At 38.9% G+C, this 23,176-nt stretch overlaps 1 protein-coding gene across 9 annotated transcripts in view; it reads left to right on the top strand.

The window, feature by feature from the left end:
* Nucleotides 1-202: 202 nt before the first annotated feature.
* Nucleotides 203-23,176, top strand: part of CUNH11orf65 (chromosome unknown C11orf65 homolog) — a 50,065-nt gene continuing 27,091 nt past the window's right edge. For 2 of the 9 annotated variants that reach the window (XM_005008690.4, XM_063255710.1), the window contains exons 1-5: nucleotides 235-366; nucleotides 8,826-8,909; nucleotides 17,956-18,048; nucleotides 21,958-22,011; nucleotides 22,138-22,335. In XM_005008690.4, the coding sequence (XP_005008747.4) occupies nucleotides 244-366; nucleotides 8,826-8,909; nucleotides 17,956-18,048; nucleotides 21,958-22,011; nucleotides 22,138-22,335 (552 nt within the window). In that variant the 5' untranslated portion in view covers nucleotides 235-243. Of the gene's footprint in view, nucleotides 367-606; nucleotides 765-4,588; nucleotides 4,799-5,451; nucleotides 5,533-8,825; nucleotides 8,910-17,955; nucleotides 18,049-21,957; nucleotides 22,012-22,137; nucleotides 22,336-23,176 lie in introns of those variants that run through there. The other 7 variants (XM_063255709.1, XM_063255707.1, XM_063255708.1 and 4 more) reach the window with 7 other exon arrangements.

The following is a 23,176-nucleotide window of genomic DNA, read 5'->3' as shown; positions in this document are numbered from 1 at the left end:
TGCTTGCAAAGTCAGTATGGAAAGGAGGATCTGTAACAAGGCGAACGCCTTCAGAGACCCGGGTTTTTATATAGTTTCGCTGACTGGGACAGCTGCGGGGCGGGGTGGCTGGGGGCGCCCAGAAGGCGGACACAATGGCAGACACGGAAGAGGAACTAGATTTACGCCACTTCCGGCGCCGTTGCCAAGGAAACGCGCGCTCCTCCGGAAGGCAGCACCACTTCCGGCGCCGTTGCCAAGGAAATGCGTCCACCTCCGGAAGGCGGCGATCGGCGGCTGGCGGCTCCACCTCCGGGCCGGTACCGCACTCCGTTTCTGTGGCCGTGGGCTGGAGTTCCGCCGGGGTCAGCGCCAGCAGTCCCCTCGGTGGGTGCCAGGGCCCGTCCGCGCTCTGGAGGACGGTTCCTTCCCCCTGCCCTCGCGTCCTTCACGGTGACCTTATGTCTGTCTGTCTGGCTGAAAGGCCCGCGCGCTTGCTTTGGCTTCGCGCAGATCTCGCTGCGCTCGGCTGCCTGTGAAATTCTTGTTGTCCCCCCACTTGATAAGGTAGCTTCAAGTCTTTTCTTTATTTTAAAGTAGTTTTTTTTTCTGTTCTACCCTCATTAGGAAGGACCACTGATGGAAGAGTAAACCGAAATTAAGAAACCGATGAAGACGATTAAGCACAATATTTAGTCGATAACATTTGGTAGTGAAACCAAAGTAGTAAAGTTTTTCATCACAGATTGTTTTACACCGTTTAAAATAAGTGAAAAGTTTTCAGAGTAAGTGTAAAGGAAAATCTCGACATATGTTGTGGAGTTTTTTTTATGCTTCTGCTGTATCGTTTTAGATTTCATATCTATTATAATAAAAATTACTAACTTGAGACAGTGCCTCCCGAGGTAGTTAACGCACTCACAAAATTTTTATATTTGAATATACAAGAGGCACGTGAATGCAGTAAAATACTTCATTTGAACAATGGATTGATAATACATTTTATTACCTTAAAATTTATGCAAGATTTTTACATGTGTTAATTTATTTGTAGTTACGTAATAACATGAAATAAGTCTTATTTAAGTTCTGGCCCTCCTTTTATGTCTCTTTAGGTTTACCCTTAAATTTATACCCTTTACAACTTTAATTTCTCCTCACCTGGATCATACCTAACAACATCTTAACATGCTTTAGTATCTCCCATAGTAAAAGAAATGCAAAAGATTTTAAATCCATTTCCACCTTTCACCAATCAGCCCATTTCTCTGATTCTCTATAGTACACCAAAGAGTTGTGACCAGCCAGGCATGGTGACACATGCCTGTAATCGCTGTACGGTAATCCAGGAGGGTTTTTGTGAGTTGGAGACCAGCCTGGGCTACAAAATGAGCTCAAGGCAGCCTGAACTGCAGGATGTGATCCTGTCTCAAAAAGACCAAAAAAAAAAAAAAAAAAAAAAAAAAAAAAAGGAAAAAAGAAATTGTCACTGTACTTCTTACTTTCCTGTTCCTGCAACCAGCTCCAGTCTTTCCCCTGCTGCTCCAGTGAATCAGCATTTAACGATCACTGGTGACTTCAAACTAATCTAAACCTTTATTCTGAATACACTTGACCCTTAGCAAGATTTTATGCAATAGGTATATGCTCTCTGTGTGTGCAACTTCACTACTTCTCAGTAGTGTGAGTTATTTCTGAACCAGGTAGTAATTTTGAGTGTGGGGTTTGAAGTAGCTCCATGGTAGAGGGCACAGTTGGCATAAGTGAGGCCCTGAGTTCTGTCCCTATCATTAAAAAAAAAAAAGTAAAAATACATATACTGGGCCAGGCGTGGTGGTTTACGCCTGTAATCCCAGCCCTCTGGAGGCTGAGGCAAGGGAATCATTGCAAATTCGAGACCAGCCCGAGCTACAAAGTGAGCTCAAGGCCACCCTCAACTACATAGTGAGACTGTTCTTGCTTGGGAAGGAGCCACCTGGGTTTCCACCGTGGGGCGATTGCTTGTGCATGGGCCCAGCTGCCAGGTTTTACCTTGCCTGGAACTGTGGTGGTTATGGTTTTGAAGACTTTAGGCATCGCGCTTGGGTTTCTGGACCTGGACGTTGCAACAAAAAGTTGGCATTTGGGTGTCTCTGCAACCCTGAAAATTATTTTAGTTGTTCCTGTCTTGTCCTCAGTGTTGAAGGGAGAAGAGACGGACGACATAAATTTGGGGCTAATGGACTGTGTAAACAGGCGCCCCTCACATGATTAGCAAGCATACATACAGAGCCAAGTAGGGATCTGACCCAAAAGGGTTAAGATAATTAGTCAAACAAAAATACTGAGTTTTCTTTCTTCTTTATTTCTTTACCTTACTCCCACTGTGGCCAGTTCAGGTTATCTCAAGGCCCCACTTACACCCCGGCACCCCCATCTCTGTTAACTCTAGAAGGTGGTGTCCTGCTCGAGGCAAATTAATGAAAATTAATTTGTTCAATACATTTCGTTATAGAAGTAAGAAAAAAATGTGCCTTAGGGTTAGTGATTAGCTTTTATTGGTGCATTTTAAATACACAAAGCAATCATATAAAAATGTGCCTTTAAATTTCTCAGTTGTTTCACCACTTAATATAGACACACATTTATGTATATATATTTGAGTAGGGAAGAGCTAATATAAATACCATAGATTGTTTAAAAACTTTAAAAATTAATATTGTCACATCCATATGTATCTTCATCTCTTAATATTCTCGCAGAATGCTATTATATAAATGCATAGTAACTAATTGATCTGTCCAATCAATAGTTAATTTTTGATTGCCTGTGATTTGCTAGAAATTGGGTTAGGGGGTATAGCCATAAACAAGAGGAATCTGCTCTGAGGGAAATTTACATTGTAGAAGGTGAGACAGTGAATATGTCCAACAATGAGCCACTGATGATTCCCCCAGATACGGACTGTCACAGGCTCTAAACTCCCTACTTGTGTCACAGAGCAAGCAGGTGAGTGTAAAGGACGCTTGGGTGAAATTATTTAGGTCAGAGTGCTTGGGAAACACAGTCACATGTTAGATAAAAGGGTTTTTAAGCCCAAGGTTAATGTATTTACAAAACTGGGAATGTTATTAGGGAAAATGCTGAAAATGTCCTGAATTATCACTGATCTTATCATGTAATATTGCATATCAGACATGTTCTGGTTACGCGTTAAAACCAAGCACTATGCATTGAAAACAGATAAAAACCACAAAGTTTAGTTCTTTTTTTTTTTTTTTTTTTTTTGTCTTTTTCGTTTTTATCGGTACCAGGGATTGAACTCACGACCGCCTGCTTGCAAGGCAGGCGCTTATGCCGCCAAGCTAAATCCCCAGCCCCCAAAGTTTAGTTCTTTATGACGATTTAAAAAACCAGTATACAAATGTCCTCTTTATGCTTAGTTTTTCACTTTAGTAAAACCTAGAATTAAGCAATGTGGAATTAAGAATTAGAATTGTAGAAGAAATCTAGAATTAAGAATTAGACATTTTGAGGACAATTTGACAAATTTTTACCTGCAAGCTCCTTCCTTTTAATGAAGATACACATATATATGTGTACATGTGTGTATGTACGTATCTAAATCACATACACATTGTAGAAAAATTGAACAGTGTAAAAAGCACAATGAAATAAAATATTTTTCAGCCCTGATCCCAGGTCCCTTGGTGTACCGACTCCTCCTCAGAGATAATCACTGTTAGCAGGTTTTTTTTACACTTTCCAGAGAGAGTCTGTGCAACTGTATATGTGCATACTTTTTGTCACAGCAATTCTAAAAATTTATTTTATAAAAATAGTAGCCCATGTTACGCAGATGCAAGTATAAAAGATACTGTATAATCAGGAAAAATTCTCAATGTGAAATGGAGGAAGGATTAACATACGCACACCTGAGAATACTGTGCAACTATAAAAAGAACAAGCACGATGTATATGCAGCCGTTAGAAAAGCCTCAACGCACGCCAAGTAAAAAGAAAAAATGCAGAGTTTGATCACATTAAAGTAAGCAAATGGGTATGTGTGTTTTCTGTACTGTATATAGGCATATACATACTATATATATACACACACACACACAAGTATAGATGTAGATATACAACATGGGTGTAGTTATACCTGTATTTTTCGGTTTAAATGTGTAAGAAAACTGGAGGAATTTCACATGTACTAAAAACTTTGGAAACTGAATTGGGCAAAAATATGAGGGTGGACAGTGTTTACTTTTCATTCTCTAGTTACTGCTTGAATTTACATAACTTAAATTTAGATAACATTATGAATAAATTTAGATTTTGAGCAGCAGTGAGACATTAAGGGATGATATTTACATATACTTTAATGCTATTTAATTGCCCTGGTTCTGTTGTTGTTTGTAAATAGCCAAAATTACTGTATTCTCCATGGGCCATTCCAAAGCAAATAGATAAGAAAATGTAAGGAATAACGGGGCGTGTTTAAAAACTTACTATACAGTTTTCTATGCTTTAAAGTTGAGATTTTGGTAAGATTTTTTAGAAGTTACATAATCTCAAATGAAAACATCTATTCCTGCATTTGTTTTTAAAATGCACTGGTGGCCTTCAGAGCTGACCGTCACACACCGCACTGCCCGGGCTGTCCCGGCCTCCGGGGTGGGTGCAGTTCGCCGCCCTAGTCCAGCGCGAGGGGTGGGCAGCGGGGCTCCGGGACAGCCTGCGAAGGCAGAAGACCCCCAGCCCGAAAACAGCAGCCAGGCCTGTGCATGCCACTTCAAGGCCCCAACCTGTCCCCTGTCTGCTCGTGCCGCTGTACTTGGTAAGGAAAGACAAGTTTATTTTCTCTTGCAAAAAATCTTTATCCGGGAAGTGGCCTTAATTCTTGTTTCCGTCTCTTCCTCGCTCCCTCCACTTCTGACTTCCCTTTACGAGGATCCTGCTTCTGCTTTGCACGGTGTGAGGGAACCGGGATGGGTGTCGGGGCCTGCGCCTGGCACTGCGGGCTCAGGCGCGTCTGTTTTCAGGGTTTACCCGGGAATCCTGAGGACGGCCAGCTCTCCCGGCCTGTAGAGCCCTGTCCTCTGCAGGGGTTCGTTTGCTAACGGTCATTCAGTCCAGCTGCAGGATTTGGCTGCTGTGAGTCGTACTGCTGTAAACATGCACACGCATTTATCACTGTAACTTGATTTTAATTCCTTTGCGAAGATAACTGTACCTAAAAGTGGGAAACCGGGTCAATGGAATTTCTACTTTTAGGTCTCTGGGGAAACACCGTACTGAGTTTTGTAGTTTTGTAGTTCCCACCAAGAGTAGAGAAGTTTCCTTTTTCTTTGCAGCCTCCCCACCATTTATCATTATTTGTTTCTTAATGAGAGTCATCTTTTCTGGAGTACAGTGACATCAGTGTTGTTTTAATTTGTGTTTCTCTAATGGCAAGAGATTTTTTCAGACAAGGTTCACAAAGCAGTTCGGGCTGATCTTCAACTCATTTTGTAGCCCGGGCTGGCCCTCGGAGGTCCTCCTGCTTCATCCTCCTGAGTGCTGGGATTACAGGTGTGTAATCTCTACCATGCTGGCAGAGAACATTTTTTTCATGTATTTTATTTATTGGTCATTTGTACTACTACCTTGAAAAGTACCTTTATTTCAGTTGCCCATTTTTTGGTTTGGTCTCTTTTTTCGAGAGGGGACCTAATATTTAGGAATATTTTACATAGCTGCGTATTAGTCCTCTTTCTAAGGACCATCTGGAAGTTGTTCTGCGTTCTGCAGGTTGGCTTTTCACTCGGGTATTTCCGTTGCTGTGCAGAAGCTTTCGGTTTGATATCCATTCATTGATTATTGGTACTATTTCTGCAACATTTGGGTTTCTGTTCAGAAAGTACTTAGCTACTCCTGTGTCTTCAAGAGTTTTATCTACTTTATCTTCCAGCAGATTTAGCATTTCTGTTTTTTTTTTTTTTGTTTGTTTGTTTTTTGTCTTTTTCCTTTTTATCGGTACCAGGGATTGAACTCACGACTGCCTGCTTGCAAGGCAGGCGCTTATGCCGCTGAGCTAAATCCTCAGCCCCTAGTGTTTCTGTTCTAACATTTAGATCTTTGATCCATTTAGGTTTTAGCTTTGTATATTGTGAAACATTGGTCTACAGTCAGTCACCTGCATGTGGATGGTCACTTTTCCCAGCACTGTTTATTAAGCAGGTGGTCTTTCCTCTGGTGTATGTTTTTCCAGTCTGTCAAAGATAAAACAGCTGGCAGTGCCTGGAGTTGTTTCTGCATCCTGTTTTCTGTTGCACTGATCCACAAGTCTGTTTTTGTGTCAGTACCATGCTGTTTCAATCAGTGTGGCTTTGTGAAGTATGATTTGCAAGGTGTTTTGTTTTTTGTTTATTGCAACAGTGTCTCACTATGCAGGTGGCCTTGAATTCATACTGGTCTTGAATTAATGGCGATCCTTCCTGCCTCAGCCTTCCTCAAGTGCTACACCCAGAGGCTGTGTATTGTACCTTGAAGTGCAGGATTGTGATACCTCCTGTTTTGTTCATGTTGCCCGGGATTGTTTTTGCAATTTTAGATTTATTATAGATTTTAGGATTATTTTCTCTAGGACTGTGAGAAATGCTGTTGCTGTTTTGATTGGGGCTACATTGATTCTGTATCAAATTTGGAAATAATGGCTATTTGGGGAGCCATGTTAGTTCTGCCTCTTCAGGAGCAGGGAGATACTTTCATTTTCTGATGTCTTCAGTCTCCTTTAGAGGGCTGTAGTTTTTGTTGTAGACTTCCTTGGCTAGGTTAATTCTCAAGTATTTAATTTTTCTCTGCAATTGAGAATGACATTTTTTCCTAATTTCTTTCTTGGTGAATTAATTATTAGTATACAGTAACACTGATTTTTGCGTTTTGATTTTGTATCCTGCTATGCTACTGAATTTGGTTGTTAGTTCTAGGAGGCTCTTGGTAAAATTTTTGGGTCCTCTATGTAGACGGTCATGTCAGCTTCAAATCATGTAATTTGATTTCTTCTTTTCCTATGCATATTCCTGTTGTTGCTTTCTCTTTCTGATTATTCTTGCTAATTAGAGTTTTGCTTATCCCTATTTAATATGATGTTGGCCATTGGTTTATCACAAATGGCTTCTATCAGATTGAGGTAAGGGCCCTGTATGCCTATTTTCTTTAAGCTTTTTATCACGAGGGGATGTTAGATTTTGTCAAAGGCTTTTTCTCTGAGTCTGTTGAAATGATTTTTTAAACTTCTAGTTATGTGATGTTTTTATGTATGTTGAACCATCTCTGCAATCCTGGCTTGAGTCCTACTTGATCATAATGTGTGATCATTTTGATTCACTGCATTCTGTTTGCAAGAATCCTGTTAGATAATTTTGAGTTCTATGTTCGTTGAAGATATTGGCCTGTAGTTCTCTTTTGGTCGTGTTCTTTTCTGGTTTAGGAATAAGGATAAATCTAATTTCTAGGAATTACTTTAGGAATACTCCTTTCTTTCAATTTTATTATAGAATTTGATGAGTATTGGCATTAAATCATTCCTAAAATTCTTGCCGAATGATTTCATTGGCACCTGGGCTTATTTTGTTGATAGATTTTTTATAAATTGCTTCAATTTTATTGGCTGTTGTTGGATTATGCAGGGTTTTATGCCTTCTTGGTTTCATTTTGGTAATATGTATGTACTAGGAATCTGTCCACTGCTCTGGAGTCTTCAATTTATTAGAGTACAAATTCTCAAAGTAGTTATTAGTAATGATCTTCTGGATTTCAGTGGTGTCTGTTGGAATTTCAACTTTTTTGTTTCTAATTGCATTGATTTGGGTCTGTTTATTTTTTTTTATAAAATGGCTAAAGGCTTGTCTATTTTATTTTGTACATAACCACCTCTTTGATTCATTGAGTCTTTGTATCATTTTTAGTCTCAATTTTATAATATCTGCTCTGTTCTTTGTAATTTCACTTTGAATTTGGGTTTTCCTCATGTTGCTAAGCCTTGAGGTTCTTCATTATGCTTTTCGCTTGGGCTCACACTGCCTTCTGATGTGGGTGTTCACAGCTGTGAACTTGCCTCTGTGGACTGCAGTCACTGTGCTGACAAGTTCTGGTATGTTTTACAGACATTGCCATTTATTTCTAGGAACTAGTTTCTTCCTTCATTTATTCTGTTTTCCATTGATTACTCAAGAGAGTATTGCTTAACTTCCTTGTGTTTAAATAATTTCTTTGGAGATTTTGCCATTTATCACTGGTTTCATTTCAGTCTTAACCAACATGGTATATGGGATATGGGAAATTTTGATTTTTTTTTAAATTTATTTACGCACAACTTCAAGTTCAATACTGGCGTGGTTACTATTTCACCGTAGGCCTTGAAGTTTGCTCTCTTCATCTCTAACATAAGCATATTGATAACATCTGCTACACAAGGTTGTGTCATAATTAGAAAAAATAAATAATTTGGAACATATCGGGCAATCAATAACTGGTGACATTTGAATAGAAATATTTTGACCCCAAATCCCATTTTTTTTGTTTGTTTGTTTTTTTGAGACAGTTTCACTATGTAGTTTAGGTTGACTTTGAACTCACTGAATAGCCCGGGCTGGGCTCAAACTCATGGTGATCCTCCTGACTCAGCCTCCCAATGCTGAGGTTGCAGGTGTGACCAGCGTACCTGGAACAAATCTCAATTTCACCATTTCCTTTACATCTCTATTTAATTTCTGTTGAGCATATAAAATAATTTTTTTTTGTGGTACCAGGCATCGAACTCATGACCTGGTGCTTGCCTATTTAAATAATTTTAATGAACCTTTTTGCTTATTTTCTTTTAGGACTCTCAAATGTCCCAGCAAAAGGAATTCACAAAGCAGGATAGAGCTGCAAGAATCATTCAGAGGGCCTGGAGAACTTGCCTTGTGAGTGTCTTTAGCAGCTCTGTTGAGATTCCTTTTCTACATCCTAAAATTTACCTGTTTAAAGTATACGACTAGGCTTTTAGTATATTTACAGAATTGTGCTTCAGAAGTAGGGTGAGGTTCAGAAAGACACAATTAATTATTTCATTAGCTTCCCTGGTATTTATCGAGTTCCTGAAGGGCCAGGTGCTTTGACAATGGCTGCTAGCGGTTAAAGTGTTACTAATGGGCTCATTTGACTCTCGTTTCTTAAATGCTTGCTTTCTTGACTCAGATTAATGAGTAAGTTTTGGGGGTATATTTACTCATTTAAATATTTATTGAGTCCTTGCTCTGGAGAGCTTATAGTTTAATGGCATATTATATCTGGTAGGTTTATTGTATTGTTGTGTTAAAGCTGGTCTCAGGACACTAACCCCCGAGCCCAGCCGCGCCTAGCCATCTGCGTGCTGAGGAGGAACTGGGCGGATCCGGAGTGCCTGCAGAAGCCCGTTCCTTTGTCTGAAGGACTGAATACTGCAAGCAGGGAGGGATCGCAGGTTCCTGAGGCACCTCAGCCTGTGGTGAGTGCCCAGCACAGTCTGCCCAAATCTCAGACTGTTCCGGACCCCCCAGGCTTCTGGGTGCAGTGAAGTGGAGCAGTGGGTTAGAGGCCACTACAGCCGCCTCCCCATCCCTCCCGGCTACACTTGGAAGTCTGCTGAGCTCCTGACGGATGGGCAGGCCTACACTAACCCCTGAGCCCAGCCGTGCCTAGCCATCTGCCTGCAGAGGAGGAGCTGGGCGGATCTGGAGTGCCTGCAGAAGCCCATTCCTTTGTCTGAAGGACTGAATACTTCTGCAAGCAGGGAGGGATCGCAGGTTCCTGAGGCACCTCAGCCTGTGGTGAGTGCCCAGCACAGTCTGCCCAAATCTCAGACTGTTCCGGACCCCCCAGGCTTCTGGGTGCAGTGAAGTGGAGCAGTGGGTTAGAGGCCACTACAGCCGCCTCCCCATCCCTCCCGGCTACACTTGGAAGTCTGCTGAGCTCCTGACGGATGGGCGGGCCTACATTAACCCCTGAGCCCAGCCGCGCCTAGCCATCTGCCTGCAGAGGAGGAGCTGGGCGGATCTGGAGTGCCTGCAGAAGTCCCTTCCTTTGCCTAGAGGACTGTGGATATCTCTGCAAGCAGGGAGGGATCACAGGCTCCTGAGGCACTGCGGCCTGTGGTGAGCACCCTAACCCGGCTGTGATTGAAGAGCTGTGGATCTTCCAAGGGGCAGGTGGGCGCACAGTGTCCCTGAGGCCCAGATTGTCTGGAACTGCGGAGTTCTGAGCAGGCAGAGGAGGGCCACTGGTTCTGTAGGCCCAATGGCTTGGGGTAGTGCGGTGTCAGAGTCTCAGTAGCTCCAAACATAGAAGGGGATTTTCAACAGATCCTGAGGAAGCTTTCAAATAACACTTGAAACACAGAAATATAGAAAATGACAAAACGAAAGACCAAATTACAACCTCAAACCTCCAGCCCATCTCAGGAAACCCTAGGAGCAATGTATATCGAAGAAAATATATCCCATCCACCTCATATATCGGACATAATAGCTACTGAAGTTGACAAACAACTCCAGGAAGCTTTAAAGAAATTCAAACTCGAAATAATCTCCCAGATAAAAGAAGAAATGATAAAAGAAATGAAAGAGATTCTAAATATATCTAAAGAAAACACAGATAAAAAATTGGAGGAACTAAACAAAAAGATAGAATCCCTAGACGAGCAATATGAGAAACAAACAGAATACATAATGCAGATGCACAGAGATATACAGGAAATAAAAAACTCCACTGAAAGTTGTAAAAACCGACTTAATGAAAGTGAAGATAGAATTTCAGACCTTGAAGACATGATTGCAGCTAGTGAACAGGAAAGGAAAGATCTTTTGAAAATAACAAGGAATCAGGAAACAACAATTCAACAACTGCAAGACAATGCAAAGAAGAATAACATAAGAATGATAGGGATTAATGAAAGAGAGGGAGACAACATAAAGGATGTCAAGAGGATATTTAGAGAAGTAATAGCTGAAAATTTCCCAAGCATGAGATCAGAAACTGACATCAAGATCAGTGAAGCATATAGAACTCCAAACACTCATAACCAAAATAAAACTACACCCAGACATATAATAATCACCATCCCAGAAATCCAACATAAGAATAGATTATTAAAAGCTGTCAGAGAGAAAAGACAGATCACTTATAAAGGAAAACCTATCAGAATCACAGCAGACTTCTCAGCACAAACGATAAAGTCAAGAAGAGCATGGAGTGAAATATTCCAGATCCTAAAGCAAAATGATTTCCAACCAAGACTGATATATCCTGCAAAACTATCATTCAAAATAGATGGTGCAATACGATACTTCCATGACAAAGAACAGCTGAAGAACTTCATGAACACCAAACCGACCCTGCAAAAAATATTGAAAGACAGTTTAGATACACAAAGGAAAAAACCACTAAGCAAAGCAAATAATTAAACAGAACAGAAAGATAAAGATGCAACAGCAGAGAGATAACATTCCTACAATTAACCAGCATTTAACAGTAATAACCATTAATGTAAATGGTCTCAATGCACCAATCAAAAGAAACAGACTAGCAGAATGGATCAAGAAACAAAATCCAACCATATGCTGTTTACAGGAAACCCATCTAACCCAGAAGGATACTCACAGACTGAAAGTCAAAGGATGGAAAACAATTCTTCATGCAGCAGGAATCCAAAAAAAGGCAGGAGTAGCCATTCTGTTTGCAGACAACGTGAACTTTAAACCAACAATGACCATAAAGGACAAAGAAGGTCACTACATACTCGTAAGGGGAAAACTCCAAGAGGAAGAGATAACTATCTTAAATATATACGCACCAAACTCCAGAGCACCAAGTTATATAAAACAATTATTAACAGAAATGAAAACTCAAATTATCAGTAACACAATTGTAACAGGAGACCTTAATACGCCATTGACACCAAGGGACAGATCAACCAGACAGAAAATGAGCAAAGAAATAACAGAACTGAATCATACCTGTGAACAAATGGGTTTGATAGACATATACAGGATGTTCCACCCAACAACATCAGAATACACATTCTTCTCAGCAGTACATGGATCATTTTCTAAAATAGACCATATATTAGCTCACAGAAGATATTTAAACAAGTGCAAAAGAGCTGAAATCATCCCTTGCATGTTATCGGATCATAGCGCTCTGAAATTAGAAATTAATGATGAAAGATACTGCAAAAATCCCACAAACACATGGAAACTGAATAACATACTCTTGAGTAATCAGTGGATCACAGAAGAAATTAAAGAAGAAATCAAACAATACCTAAAAGAAAATGAAAATACAGATACAACTTACCGGAACCTGTGGGATGCAATGAAAGCCGTCCTGAGAGGAAAATTTATTGCACTGAGTTCCCACATCTGGAAAACAGAACGAATACAAATAAATAACTTGATGCTATACCTCAAACAGCTAGAAAAAGAAGAGCAAGTCAAGCCCAAAGCCAAAAGAAGGAGGAAATTATAAAAATCAGAGCAGAAATCAATGCAATAGAGACTAAGAAAACAATCCAAAGAATCAACAAATCAAAGAGTTGGTTCTTTGAAAGAATAAATAAAATCGATAAGCCCCTAGCCAACCTTATTAAAAAAAGGGAAGAAAAAGCTCAAATTCATGCAATAAGAAATGAAAAAGGAGAAATCACTACAGACCCAATAGAAATACAGAAGATCATCAACACCTATTTCGAAAACCTCTACTCTCAAAAGTTTGATAACACAGAAGAAATAGACAGATTCTTAGAAGCATATGAAGTGCCAAAGCTAGATCAAGAGGATGTAAAACTGTTGAATAACCCAATCTCTGTTACTGAAATTGAAAATGTAATTAAGTCCTTACCCACCAAGAAGAGCCCAGGCCCAGATGGATTCACTGCAGAATTCTACAAGAAATACAAAGAAGACCTAATGCCGACACTCCTCAAACTATTCAATGAAATTGAAAGGGAAGCAATCCTTCCTAAGTCATTCCTGGAAGCAAATATTACTCTAGTACCAAAACCTGAGAAAGACCCAACTAAAAAAGAGAACTATAGACCGATCTCCCTAATAAACACAGATGCAAAAATCCTCAATAAAATATTGGCAAATAGGATCCAGCAAATCATCAAGAAGATTATACACCATGACCAAGTGGGATTCATCCCAGGAATGCAAGGATGGTTCAACATACGCAAATCAATAAATGTAATCCACCATATCAATAAAGCCAAAAATAAGAATCACATGATCATTTCTATAGATGCAGAAAAAGCCTTCGATAAGGTCCAACATTTATTCATGATAAAAACACTACAGAAAATTGGAATAGATGGTCTTTACCTCAATATAATAAAGGCCATTTATGACAAACCAACAGCCAGCATCATACTAAATGGCCAAAAATTGAAAGCCTTTACTTTAAAATCAGGCACAAGACAAGGATGTCCTTTATCACCACTCCTATTTAATATAGTACTGGAAGTACTAGCCAGAGCAATTAGGCAAGAAAGAGAAATAAAAGGGGTAAAGATAGGAAAAGAAGAAGTTAAGATGTCATTGTTTGCAGACGACATGATACTCTACATAGAAGACCCCCTAAGCTCCATTGAAAGACTCTTAGATACAATAAATAAATTCAGTAATGTGGCTGGATACAAAATCAATACTCAGAAATCAATAGCATTCCTATACTCAAACAACAAAATCACAGAGAGGGAAGTAAGAGAAACTGGATTATTCACATTAGCAAGCAAAAAAATGAAATATTTAGGAATTACTCTTACGAAAGAAGTGAAAGACTTATACAGTGAAAACTATAATACACTGAAAAAGGAAATTGAAAATGATCTCAGAAAATGGAAAGACATCCCTTGCTCATGGATAGGAAGAAGAAACATTGTGAAGATGGCCATTCTCCCAAAACTCTTATACAGATTCAATGCAATCCCAATAGAAATACCATCAACATACCTTATAGATCTAGAGAAATCACTCCTAAATTTCATCTGGAACCAGAAGAGACCTAGAATCGCAAAGGCAATTCTAAGCAGCAAAGGCAAAGCAGGAGGCATCACAATCCCTGACTTGAAATTATACTACAAAGCAACAGCAGTAAAATCAACATGGTATTGGAATCAAAACAGAGGCGAAGATCAATGGAATAGATTAGAAGATACAACCACAACTACAAACACACTCAACCACCTTATCTTTGATAAAGGAGCCAAGCAGGTTCACTGGAAGAACGACAGTCTCTTTAATAAATGGTGCTGGAAAAACTGGCTCTCCATTTGCCGAAAACTAAAGCTAGACCCATGTCTATCACCATGTACTAAATTAAAATCTAAATGGGTCAAAGATCTGAATATTAAAACAGAAACACTAAATCTACTGGAAGACAAAGTGGGTAGAAACCTTGGAGACATAGGAGTAGGTAGAGAATTCATGAACAGGACTCAAACCGCACGGGAAATACTTCCCAGAATCAATAACTGGGACCACTTCTTATTAAAAAGTTTCTGCATGTCAAAAGAAATCTCCAGCATAGTGAAAAGAAAACCCACAAACTGGGAAAAGATTTTAGTGAACTCTCTCTCAGACAAGGGCCTCTTGTCTAAAACATATAAAGAATTAAAAAAACTCAGACCTCCAAAATTCAAAGATCCAATCCAAAAATGGGCATCTGAGATGAATACGCAATTCTCAGATGAAGAAATGCAAATGGCAAATAAATATATGAAAACATGCTCATCATCATTGGTCATCAGAGAAATGCAAATTAAAACCACACTGAGATACCATCTCACTCCTGAAAGAATGGCCAGGATCAAGAAAACCAACAACAACAAATGCTGGAGAGGCTGTGGGGAAAAAGGAACTCTCCTGCACTGTTGGTGGGAGTGTAGACTGGTACAGCCTTTGTGGAGGTCTGTCTGGAGGTTTCTCAAAAAGTTGGGACTGGAAATCCCATTTATTTCAGCTATTCCACTTCTAGGCATATTCCCAGAAGAACTGAAAGCATCATACCACAGTGATATATGTGCACCTATGTTTATAGCAGCACAATTTGTAATCGCCAGATCTTGGAAACAACCCAAGTGTCCATCAACTGAGGAATGGATAAAAAAGTTGTGGTATTTCTATACAATGGAGTATTATTCAGCTATAAAGAAGGATCACATTGAGATATTTATCAATAAATGGGCGCAGCTTGAGACCATACTCATAAGTGAAATAAATCAATCTCGCATGTATGAATACCGAATAGTTTCCCTAATGTAAGTAATGATTCAAATATATGAAAATATGTGGCAATCATGATTCCCCATTATGTGGCCTTGAAGCCTTATAAAATTTTCACTTATTAATTAGAAAGGCTTTATTCTGGGCTTCTTGATATGGAAATATTTGAAGCTATAGTATATGAAGTTTTATCCAAATATCTCAAGGAAAAAGACAGACACTATGGTAACTATTATTCTTTAAAAAAATTATTTAGTTATTTCTTATGTTTATTTTAATTAAGGGAAAAATTTAAAAAATTAGGATATATAATAGTAACTCTTTTCGATTTCCTATTAACTTGTTTTGAAGTCCTGTAATACTCCCACGATCTTGTTTTGACTGATTAGACTCTGTTCCATTCTGTGGGATAGTATCAAGTCTGAGGGTATAGGCAACTACTTTGAAGGCAATAAGATTCACTAAGATGCCCATTCAGGTTTGACTATTGTCTCCTTTGGAAGTCCTGTAATGTTTACAATGTCTAAGTTTTATTGGTCTTGTTCTCTACTGTTTTGTCCAACTTTATAATATCTAATGAGATAGACAAATCTTTTTAAGGAAACAAGAGACAACGTTGATAACTATTGTTAATAACCGTGTACTCTGTTCTACATCATGTGCTAAGTCTATCCTTGGTTTTGACTGACAGCTTTGTTCTGCCATATTTGACTTTATTCTCCCCCCCCCAAAAAGTAACAAGAACTAAGGAGTAATAAAATCTAAAATGTGTAAATTTTGTTGTAAAAAGAGAGGAAGGGAAAAAAAAGAGCTCTAACGGATATAACAGCAAGTGTGTATAGGGGTGTTGAATAGCTGACTATATTAATGTTTTTGGATCATTGAACACAGCTGTTTGTAGTCTCTCTGTTTGAATGTCTACTTTGTATTCTTTGATACTGTGATTTGAGCAACTATTTCCAAGATGATAATATGTAATCTATTAACAGGTGATTTCTTACTGTTATGTTTTTTTTTTTGTAGTTCTGTATTATATGTAACCTTACACTGCTTTGTTTTGTTTTGTGTTTTTCTCTTTTTCCTCTTAAATTAAAAAAAATAAATAAATAAAGCTGGTCTCAGGGGCGTGAGGAGCATCCCAAGTCCGTAAGCTGGTTGGGTCAGGATGAGGAGCTGGGGCGGTTTCTCTTCTCCCCTCCTGGCCCGGCCATGCTCCATACAGTGACCGTCAGGGGAGCTGGACGGCTGTAGCACACAAGGCCTCCACAGAGGTGAACATTTTCCATTGTTTATCTCTTTTCCCTCTCCAAAAGCCATAAACCCAATGCTAGGGCAAAATTATATTGATTGCCAATATTAAAAGAATGATTTTCTTTTAAAACGGTGTCTTCTTTTGTTGGTGTCTCTCACTATGCTCATCATCTAAGTTAGACTTTAACATCAGTAACTTTTCCACCCGGCTATGTGTCTTCGAGTTCCTGTATATCCCTGGCACTGTCAGGTATTTTGTAATACAGCCTTATCCTTAAAGGAGCTGCAGTAGAGAAGCAATGTGTGAGTGTGTTTTTAAAAGATGCACGTGGGTTGGTAGATTGAGTGCACATTTTCACTTCTAACCCTGGGAGGCCCCCGAGGAATGCCAATATGTAAACAACATATCCACAACGCAGAGAAGGGGATTCATAAACAGGTTAGAAATCTTACCTAATTCTGGGGACTGAAAACAGATGGGCGAAACTAGGTAGATGCACTTGCCTAGACATACTTCAAGGGGTCTGGTACAGGAACTGCTTCGTCCCTTTCATCACAGAAAGGCTGTGAGTTTGAAGTCAGCAATTTTAAAAAGTTACAAGGAAAACTGAAGACAGGTTAACTGGAAACCTGGACCTGGGCTTCTTTGGCCGTTGTCCGCACTGTTCCCTCCAGACTCAAATGTGCAAGTAGATGAATATTTACCTCTGTCCAAATGTTGCTGTAAGGGGCTGGGGATTTAGCTCAGCGGCATAAGCGCCTGCCTTGCAAGTAGGCAGTTGTGAGTTTGATCCCTGGTACCGAAAAAAAGGAAAAAAGGCAAAAAAAACCCACCAAAAACAAAATGTTGCTGTAGATAGATATGTAATGTTAGACAAACACAAATATTAAGGCTTTAAAAAAAAAGTGGAGGCGGGATGGGAATTTAGCTCAGTGGCATAAGCTCCTGCCTGACAAGCAGGAGGTGTGTGTGTGCGTGCGTGTGTGTTAACGCGCACCCATGTGTTTGTTATTGGTTAATTTCTTGATGAGAGCCATTCTTTCTGGAGATGGAATCTCAGTGTTATTTCAGTTTGCATTTCTGAAATTCTCATATTCCTTGGTCATTTGTAAATCTTCATTTGAGAATTACAAATGACCAGGTGCCTTTTGTTTTGTTTACTGATTCTTTAAATTTAGGAAGTATAATTTTTTTGAGTTCTCTATATATTCTAGATAATAGTCCTTTGAGGAGTAGCTGGCAAATTTTTTCCCATTCTGTAAGAAAAATTCTTCATGAGAATAATACCAGTATTAACTGGCTTTTAAAATCAAACTGAGTGGCTAATATTTCTAAAATCTAGTTTCTAAAAATAAGATCTATTTTTATGGTTTGTATTTTTTCTCTAATTAAGCAAATAGGTAAATTAGAAATAAAGAATCTGATTTGACCATAAAATCTTACATGTTTGAACTTCAGAATGTTTCAGTATTCCAGCACTTTAAAAGTCTGATTGACTTGAGAAAACAAGGGGAGCCACGTCAGATCGTGAGATACATTGATCCTAAAGAGGTAAGAGCACCTTTGATGACACAGAATCTTACTCTTCTTTAAATGTGTGGCTACTTTATTAACTTAATGTTTCCCTTACAGTTTTTATGTATTACACATGTGTTGAAAGCTATAAGGCATACAAACAGTACGTGGCTTCATGACTCATCACAGGTGTACACACCTGTATGTCTTCACCCAGACTAATGTTTGCACACTTCAGATTGCCTGCTTCAGGTCCCCTTGGAGTGCTGCCTACCTTATCCTTCCAAAAGGATTTTGAAATTCTAACATATAACTTAGTTCTATTGTTCAACTACATATATAAATTTGTTTAAATATAAATATTGATCTTTTAAAGCAATGTCTTCTGAGGTTTATGATGCTTGCAAAAGTGTCATGTGTGTGTGTGTGTATATATATATATATATATATATATATATATAACAAAGGATAAGAGAGAAATGCATGGAATTTCTGTGTCACAAAATTTTGCATTGTTTACAAAGTGATGAAAGCACACGGGTACTAACGTAAGATAGACTGCAACAAGTAAAGGGTGCGTACCGGAACCTCTACAAGAACTCCTAAAAGAACCACAAAAACCAGTATTATGTAAAAGCTAACAGATGAGAACATATAGAATGCTGACAAGTAATCCAAAGAAATACAGGAAAAGAGAAATAATGCAAAAGAAAAAAAAATGAGAAAAGAAAAACCAAAAAGCAAGATTGTTGATTTAACCCAGTACATCAGTAAGAAATAACCATTCCTCACTTGATCAACTATGTCATCAAGTCTGTCAATAATTTTGTACTAAAATGTTTAAGTAAAAACATTATTATACTGTAAATAGACTAACCCAAATATGTAAAATCAAATGTTGTCAGGCAAGAAATATCATCTCTACAGTACTTGTAAGTCAATCTTTAAATATAATGGCATGACCAGGGGTTTAGCTCAGCGGTGTAAGCGCCTGCTTGGCAAACAGGAGGTCATGAGTTTGATCCCCGGTACCAAAAAAAAAAAAAGATACAAGTGAAAGAGTAACCAGGGATCTAGCTCAGCACCATAAGCCCCTGTCTGGCAAACACAAGGTCATGAGTTTCAATCCCCTGGACCAAAAAAAACAAAACAAAAAACAAGTGAAAGAGTAGAGAAAGGTTCAGTAAATCATGAATGAAAACTTTAATGGAAGAAGCTAGTGTCGTGGTGATAGCAAATAAGTTAGTTTTCAAGAAAGAGTATTATAAGATATACAGGGATATTTCATAAGTCAATTCAACTAAAAAAATATAACCCTAAATCTGTAAAGCAAAAATGAACATACAATAATTGCTAAAAGAAATATAGTAATTTTTGGTCAGACTCAGATTTGATTCCTGGCAATTGACAGAAACAAATACATAAAAATTAGTATAGAAATAGCATATTTTTATATGTTGACTCATTTATATATATAATAGTGATATATTGCTAACACTGCAAAATATCTAAAGTTGTATAAGCTAATGTTGTCTTTGCTTTAAATGCACAGGAAATGTTTTCTAACGTACGTTACGCACCTGGGACTTACTGCAAATGTCAATGATTGTAAAGCATTGAAACAATAAAGAATGTTCTCTAGACCCAAGGGAATTAAACTACACATCAGTAAGAGTAAAGGAAGTAGAAAGTCCCATTTTCAAGTTAATGACATGAAATTAAATAATACATGAGTTAAAAAGAAAATTAGAAAATATTTTATACTAGTGTTAATAAAACATGACATCAAAGATTATACAATATATCTGAAGTAGTTTATAAACTTCAGAGGAAATTTTATGATTCTAAAGAGAGATTTGAAAATCGGTTTATCTTTACTAACCTCAAGAAGCCAGAAAAAGACAAATCTGAAGAAAGTAAGAGGAAAGAAATAGTAATGCTAAAATCAAAAACCAGTAAATAGAAAGTATAAATAAAATACAGAAATAAAGAAATAAAGCCAGTTGGTACAATGAAAAAGTGAATAAAACCACTAGCACCACTGATACACCTCAGGGGCATGAGTCCAGGCAGAGGTGCTCAGCGTGGCCAATCATGGGAAATAAAAATTAAAGCTGCTGTGAGGCTTGGTCGTGACCCTGCCAGGAGGTGAACCTGAAAGGTTGGTGACTCCGATTGTCCCTAGACATGTGGCGCTGTCAGAGCCTTCGTATCGCGGTGGGCAGTAAATTGGGAGGAAAACTCTGGAAAATTCTTCACAGTGGCTGGTAAGCTGATTATACATACACCCCAGGCCATGAGTTGCCTGTGTCCCCCAAAAGCTCATGTATTGGAAATTGATCCCCAAATTCATATCTTGGTAGCATTTGAGGTGGGGTGTCTGGCCAACTGTTAGCATTAGACGGAATCGTGAAGATGGTGCCCCCCTGAGGAGGTGAGCGGCTTCATCCAAAGCAGAGACGCTGAAGGCTGCCAGCATGCTGTCCACCTCCTGAGCTGTGGCATGCAGCAGAACGGCCCTCCACAGCTGCTGGACTTCCAGGTCTCCACAAGGATGTGAAACCTCAGTTGGCTGTAAATAACGCAGTCCTAGGTATTCTGTGACAGTAGCAGAAAATGGGCAGAGATCCCCATGACCTCGTATTCCATTCCTGGGTGTGTAACTAAGAGAAAAGTACAGGAAGATGTCAGCAAGAATGTGCATGGCTTTTTATTCATCTCAACTCACCCTAGAGTCATTAAAATAATCCAGCAACAGAGCTGAAACACAGAGGTGGACTGTGAGGGTTCCCGATCACAGTGAAAAAGAACTAACTGCTGGATGCACAGCTACGCGGGTGAAACCTACTGAGACTGAGCGTAGATTCAAGCTGAGGAGAAAGCCAGGAACAAAACATTATGCATCTTATTATTTTGGGTACTGAGGAGTAAACTCATGACCTCGCACTGGACGGGCAGGCACTTGGTGCCACTGTGTTATTCTTTTGGATGAAGTTTCAAGCTGGAAAAAAATGTATGATGATAAAGGGTTCTGGGGAGGCTCTGCGCTGGGAGGAGTCACAAAATAGCCTAGAGGCCAAGGGTTTTGATGTGGGTGGGAAGTGTTGTAGGGACACACACATGTAAAAACTCATGCGGCTAAACTTGAAGTTTATGCAACTTTTGGTGAGAAAAATATTTATATAGAGAGCATATCACCATTAAAATATGAAAATGTATGTATTTTAAAAAATTTTTAATAGCAAACAATTAGAAATAATGTAAAATATCAGTAACTTAGGGTAACATCCATTTTCTCATGTAACGCGATCAGCAGATAAAGCTGAATCATCTTTTGAACGAGGGTCCAGGACTGCTTTCTCTACCTTTCATTGGGCGCAGAGCACTAATATTTAGAAGACCTTTTATGCACAATTCTTACAAAATGCTGAACTGGATTTTGATTTAGCAAAGCTGGAAAGGAAAGGTGTTCTAGTACTGAAACTGTGTTGGCTCCTCACAATTTTTTGTGAATTTACGTGTAATAAAATATTTATGTATGTAAGTCATGTATTTGAAGACTTACTTGAAATTTCTGTTTTATGAATAACAAATCACTTGCTTTTCTGTTGTGTAGGAAGGAAATACATTTTGGTATCATTTTCCCACTTATAAGCTGTTTTAGTCACGGGTGACCACAGAAATTTAGTTCTTAGCTCTTAAAATATTTTCTAATCAAAATCTAAGTATTTGTCACCTGTTCACTTGACTTATTTTATTTAAAAAATTCTATAACTATTTTAAATAATAAAATCAGAACTAACAAATTGATATATACAGAATGTTGGAGAGTAAGACATTTTTAATTTTTAAAATTGTATTAGTAGACATTTATAGTACAAAATGATTTCACTAACCTTGGGGAGTTGGTATGTGTAAATAATGTACCCTCATATTTTCTTACAGGCAGAATTTCTAGATGCTGCTGCTGGTGTTCACGTACGCTTCAGATTAGGGGGAGTAAGTATGTTGGAATATTTAGCAGTTTTAATGTACATTTATATGAAATTTAAATGATATAGTTAAAAAATGGAAACCATTTTTGTATTTGCACTGCAGTGATCCTTTGAACTTTTCCACCTACAGGCTAAGTTTCCACCTGATATATACTATAAAATTTTTACTCACAGACATATTGAAGATCTGTGTGCCAACAGCCCTAGAGATTACACAAAGTGCCCAGCGAAGCGCACATCTCCCGGTAAAGGCCGCCCTCAGGAGGAGGACCACAGCGGCTGGTACCGGCGGGTAGAGAACAACGGCTGGCGGCCCGTGTCTGAGCGGGTAGGAGGGAGACCAGCGACTTCAAGTTAATCACGTGTAGAAACTAATTGTCTTTTTGAAAATTAATTTTAAATTGTTTAAAAGTAAGAATTGCTAGTATGTACCTGTAATCCCTTAACAGTCTGGGAAGCTGGTCAAGAGAATCACAAGTTTGGGCCCAAGCTGAGCAAGTAAGCAGCTCAGGCAGACTCTGTCACCAAATAAAAAGTAAAAATGAGTGGAGATGTGGCGCAGAGTGAAGACCTGGGTCAGTCCCGTGCCAGAAAAACATAACTGCTAGACATTCAGTTGACAAAACTATGACACAGGGTTTTTAATAATTCTAATCTCTTCTCTACTTTCCATTTATTTCTTCTTTTGATAATCATCTTTGAAACTGGGCAATCTTTAGAGATTTTCTGGTGCTGGCAGATTATACACTCAGCATACAGATTATAGGCTGTGGTATGTTTATATACATAATATAACACATGAAAACAATTAGAGTGTGAATTCGACAACCTTTATCACATAATAGTTGCATGTTAGACATTGTTTTCCAGATGCCAGGACACCGTGATAGAAGAGATTTAGCTGTTTTCCTTGGTCTGTCTTTTAATTAGAGAGGTAGTTAAGTAAAGACACTAGTTCCGCGTGCTACGCTGGGTGGCTAATAGCAGCGAAGGCCTAGTGTGGCGGGCTAGCAAGCCTCACGCGTGTTACCTAGTGTGTGTGTGTGTGTGTGTCTGGGAGGGGTGAGGTGGAAGCAGGAAAGCAGTGGCCAGTCGGGGACGGGGCCCTGCAGAAGAAACTGAGGCAGGGACACGAGAGAGGTCTTATTTCCACGCTCCTGAAGGCGCCT

This window comes from Cavia porcellus, unplaced genomic scaffold (genome assembly GCF_034190915.1).
Source record: "Cavia porcellus strain 051 isolate PalLab524CR breed Dunkin Hartley unplaced genomic scaffold, mCavPor4.1 scaffold_9, whole genome shotgun sequence".
NCBI lineage: Eukaryota > Metazoa > Chordata > Mammalia > Rodentia > Caviidae > Cavia > Cavia porcellus.
The sequence above is the reverse complement of the archived record's forward strand: the minus strand, read 5'-3'. Positions and strand labels throughout refer to the sequence as shown.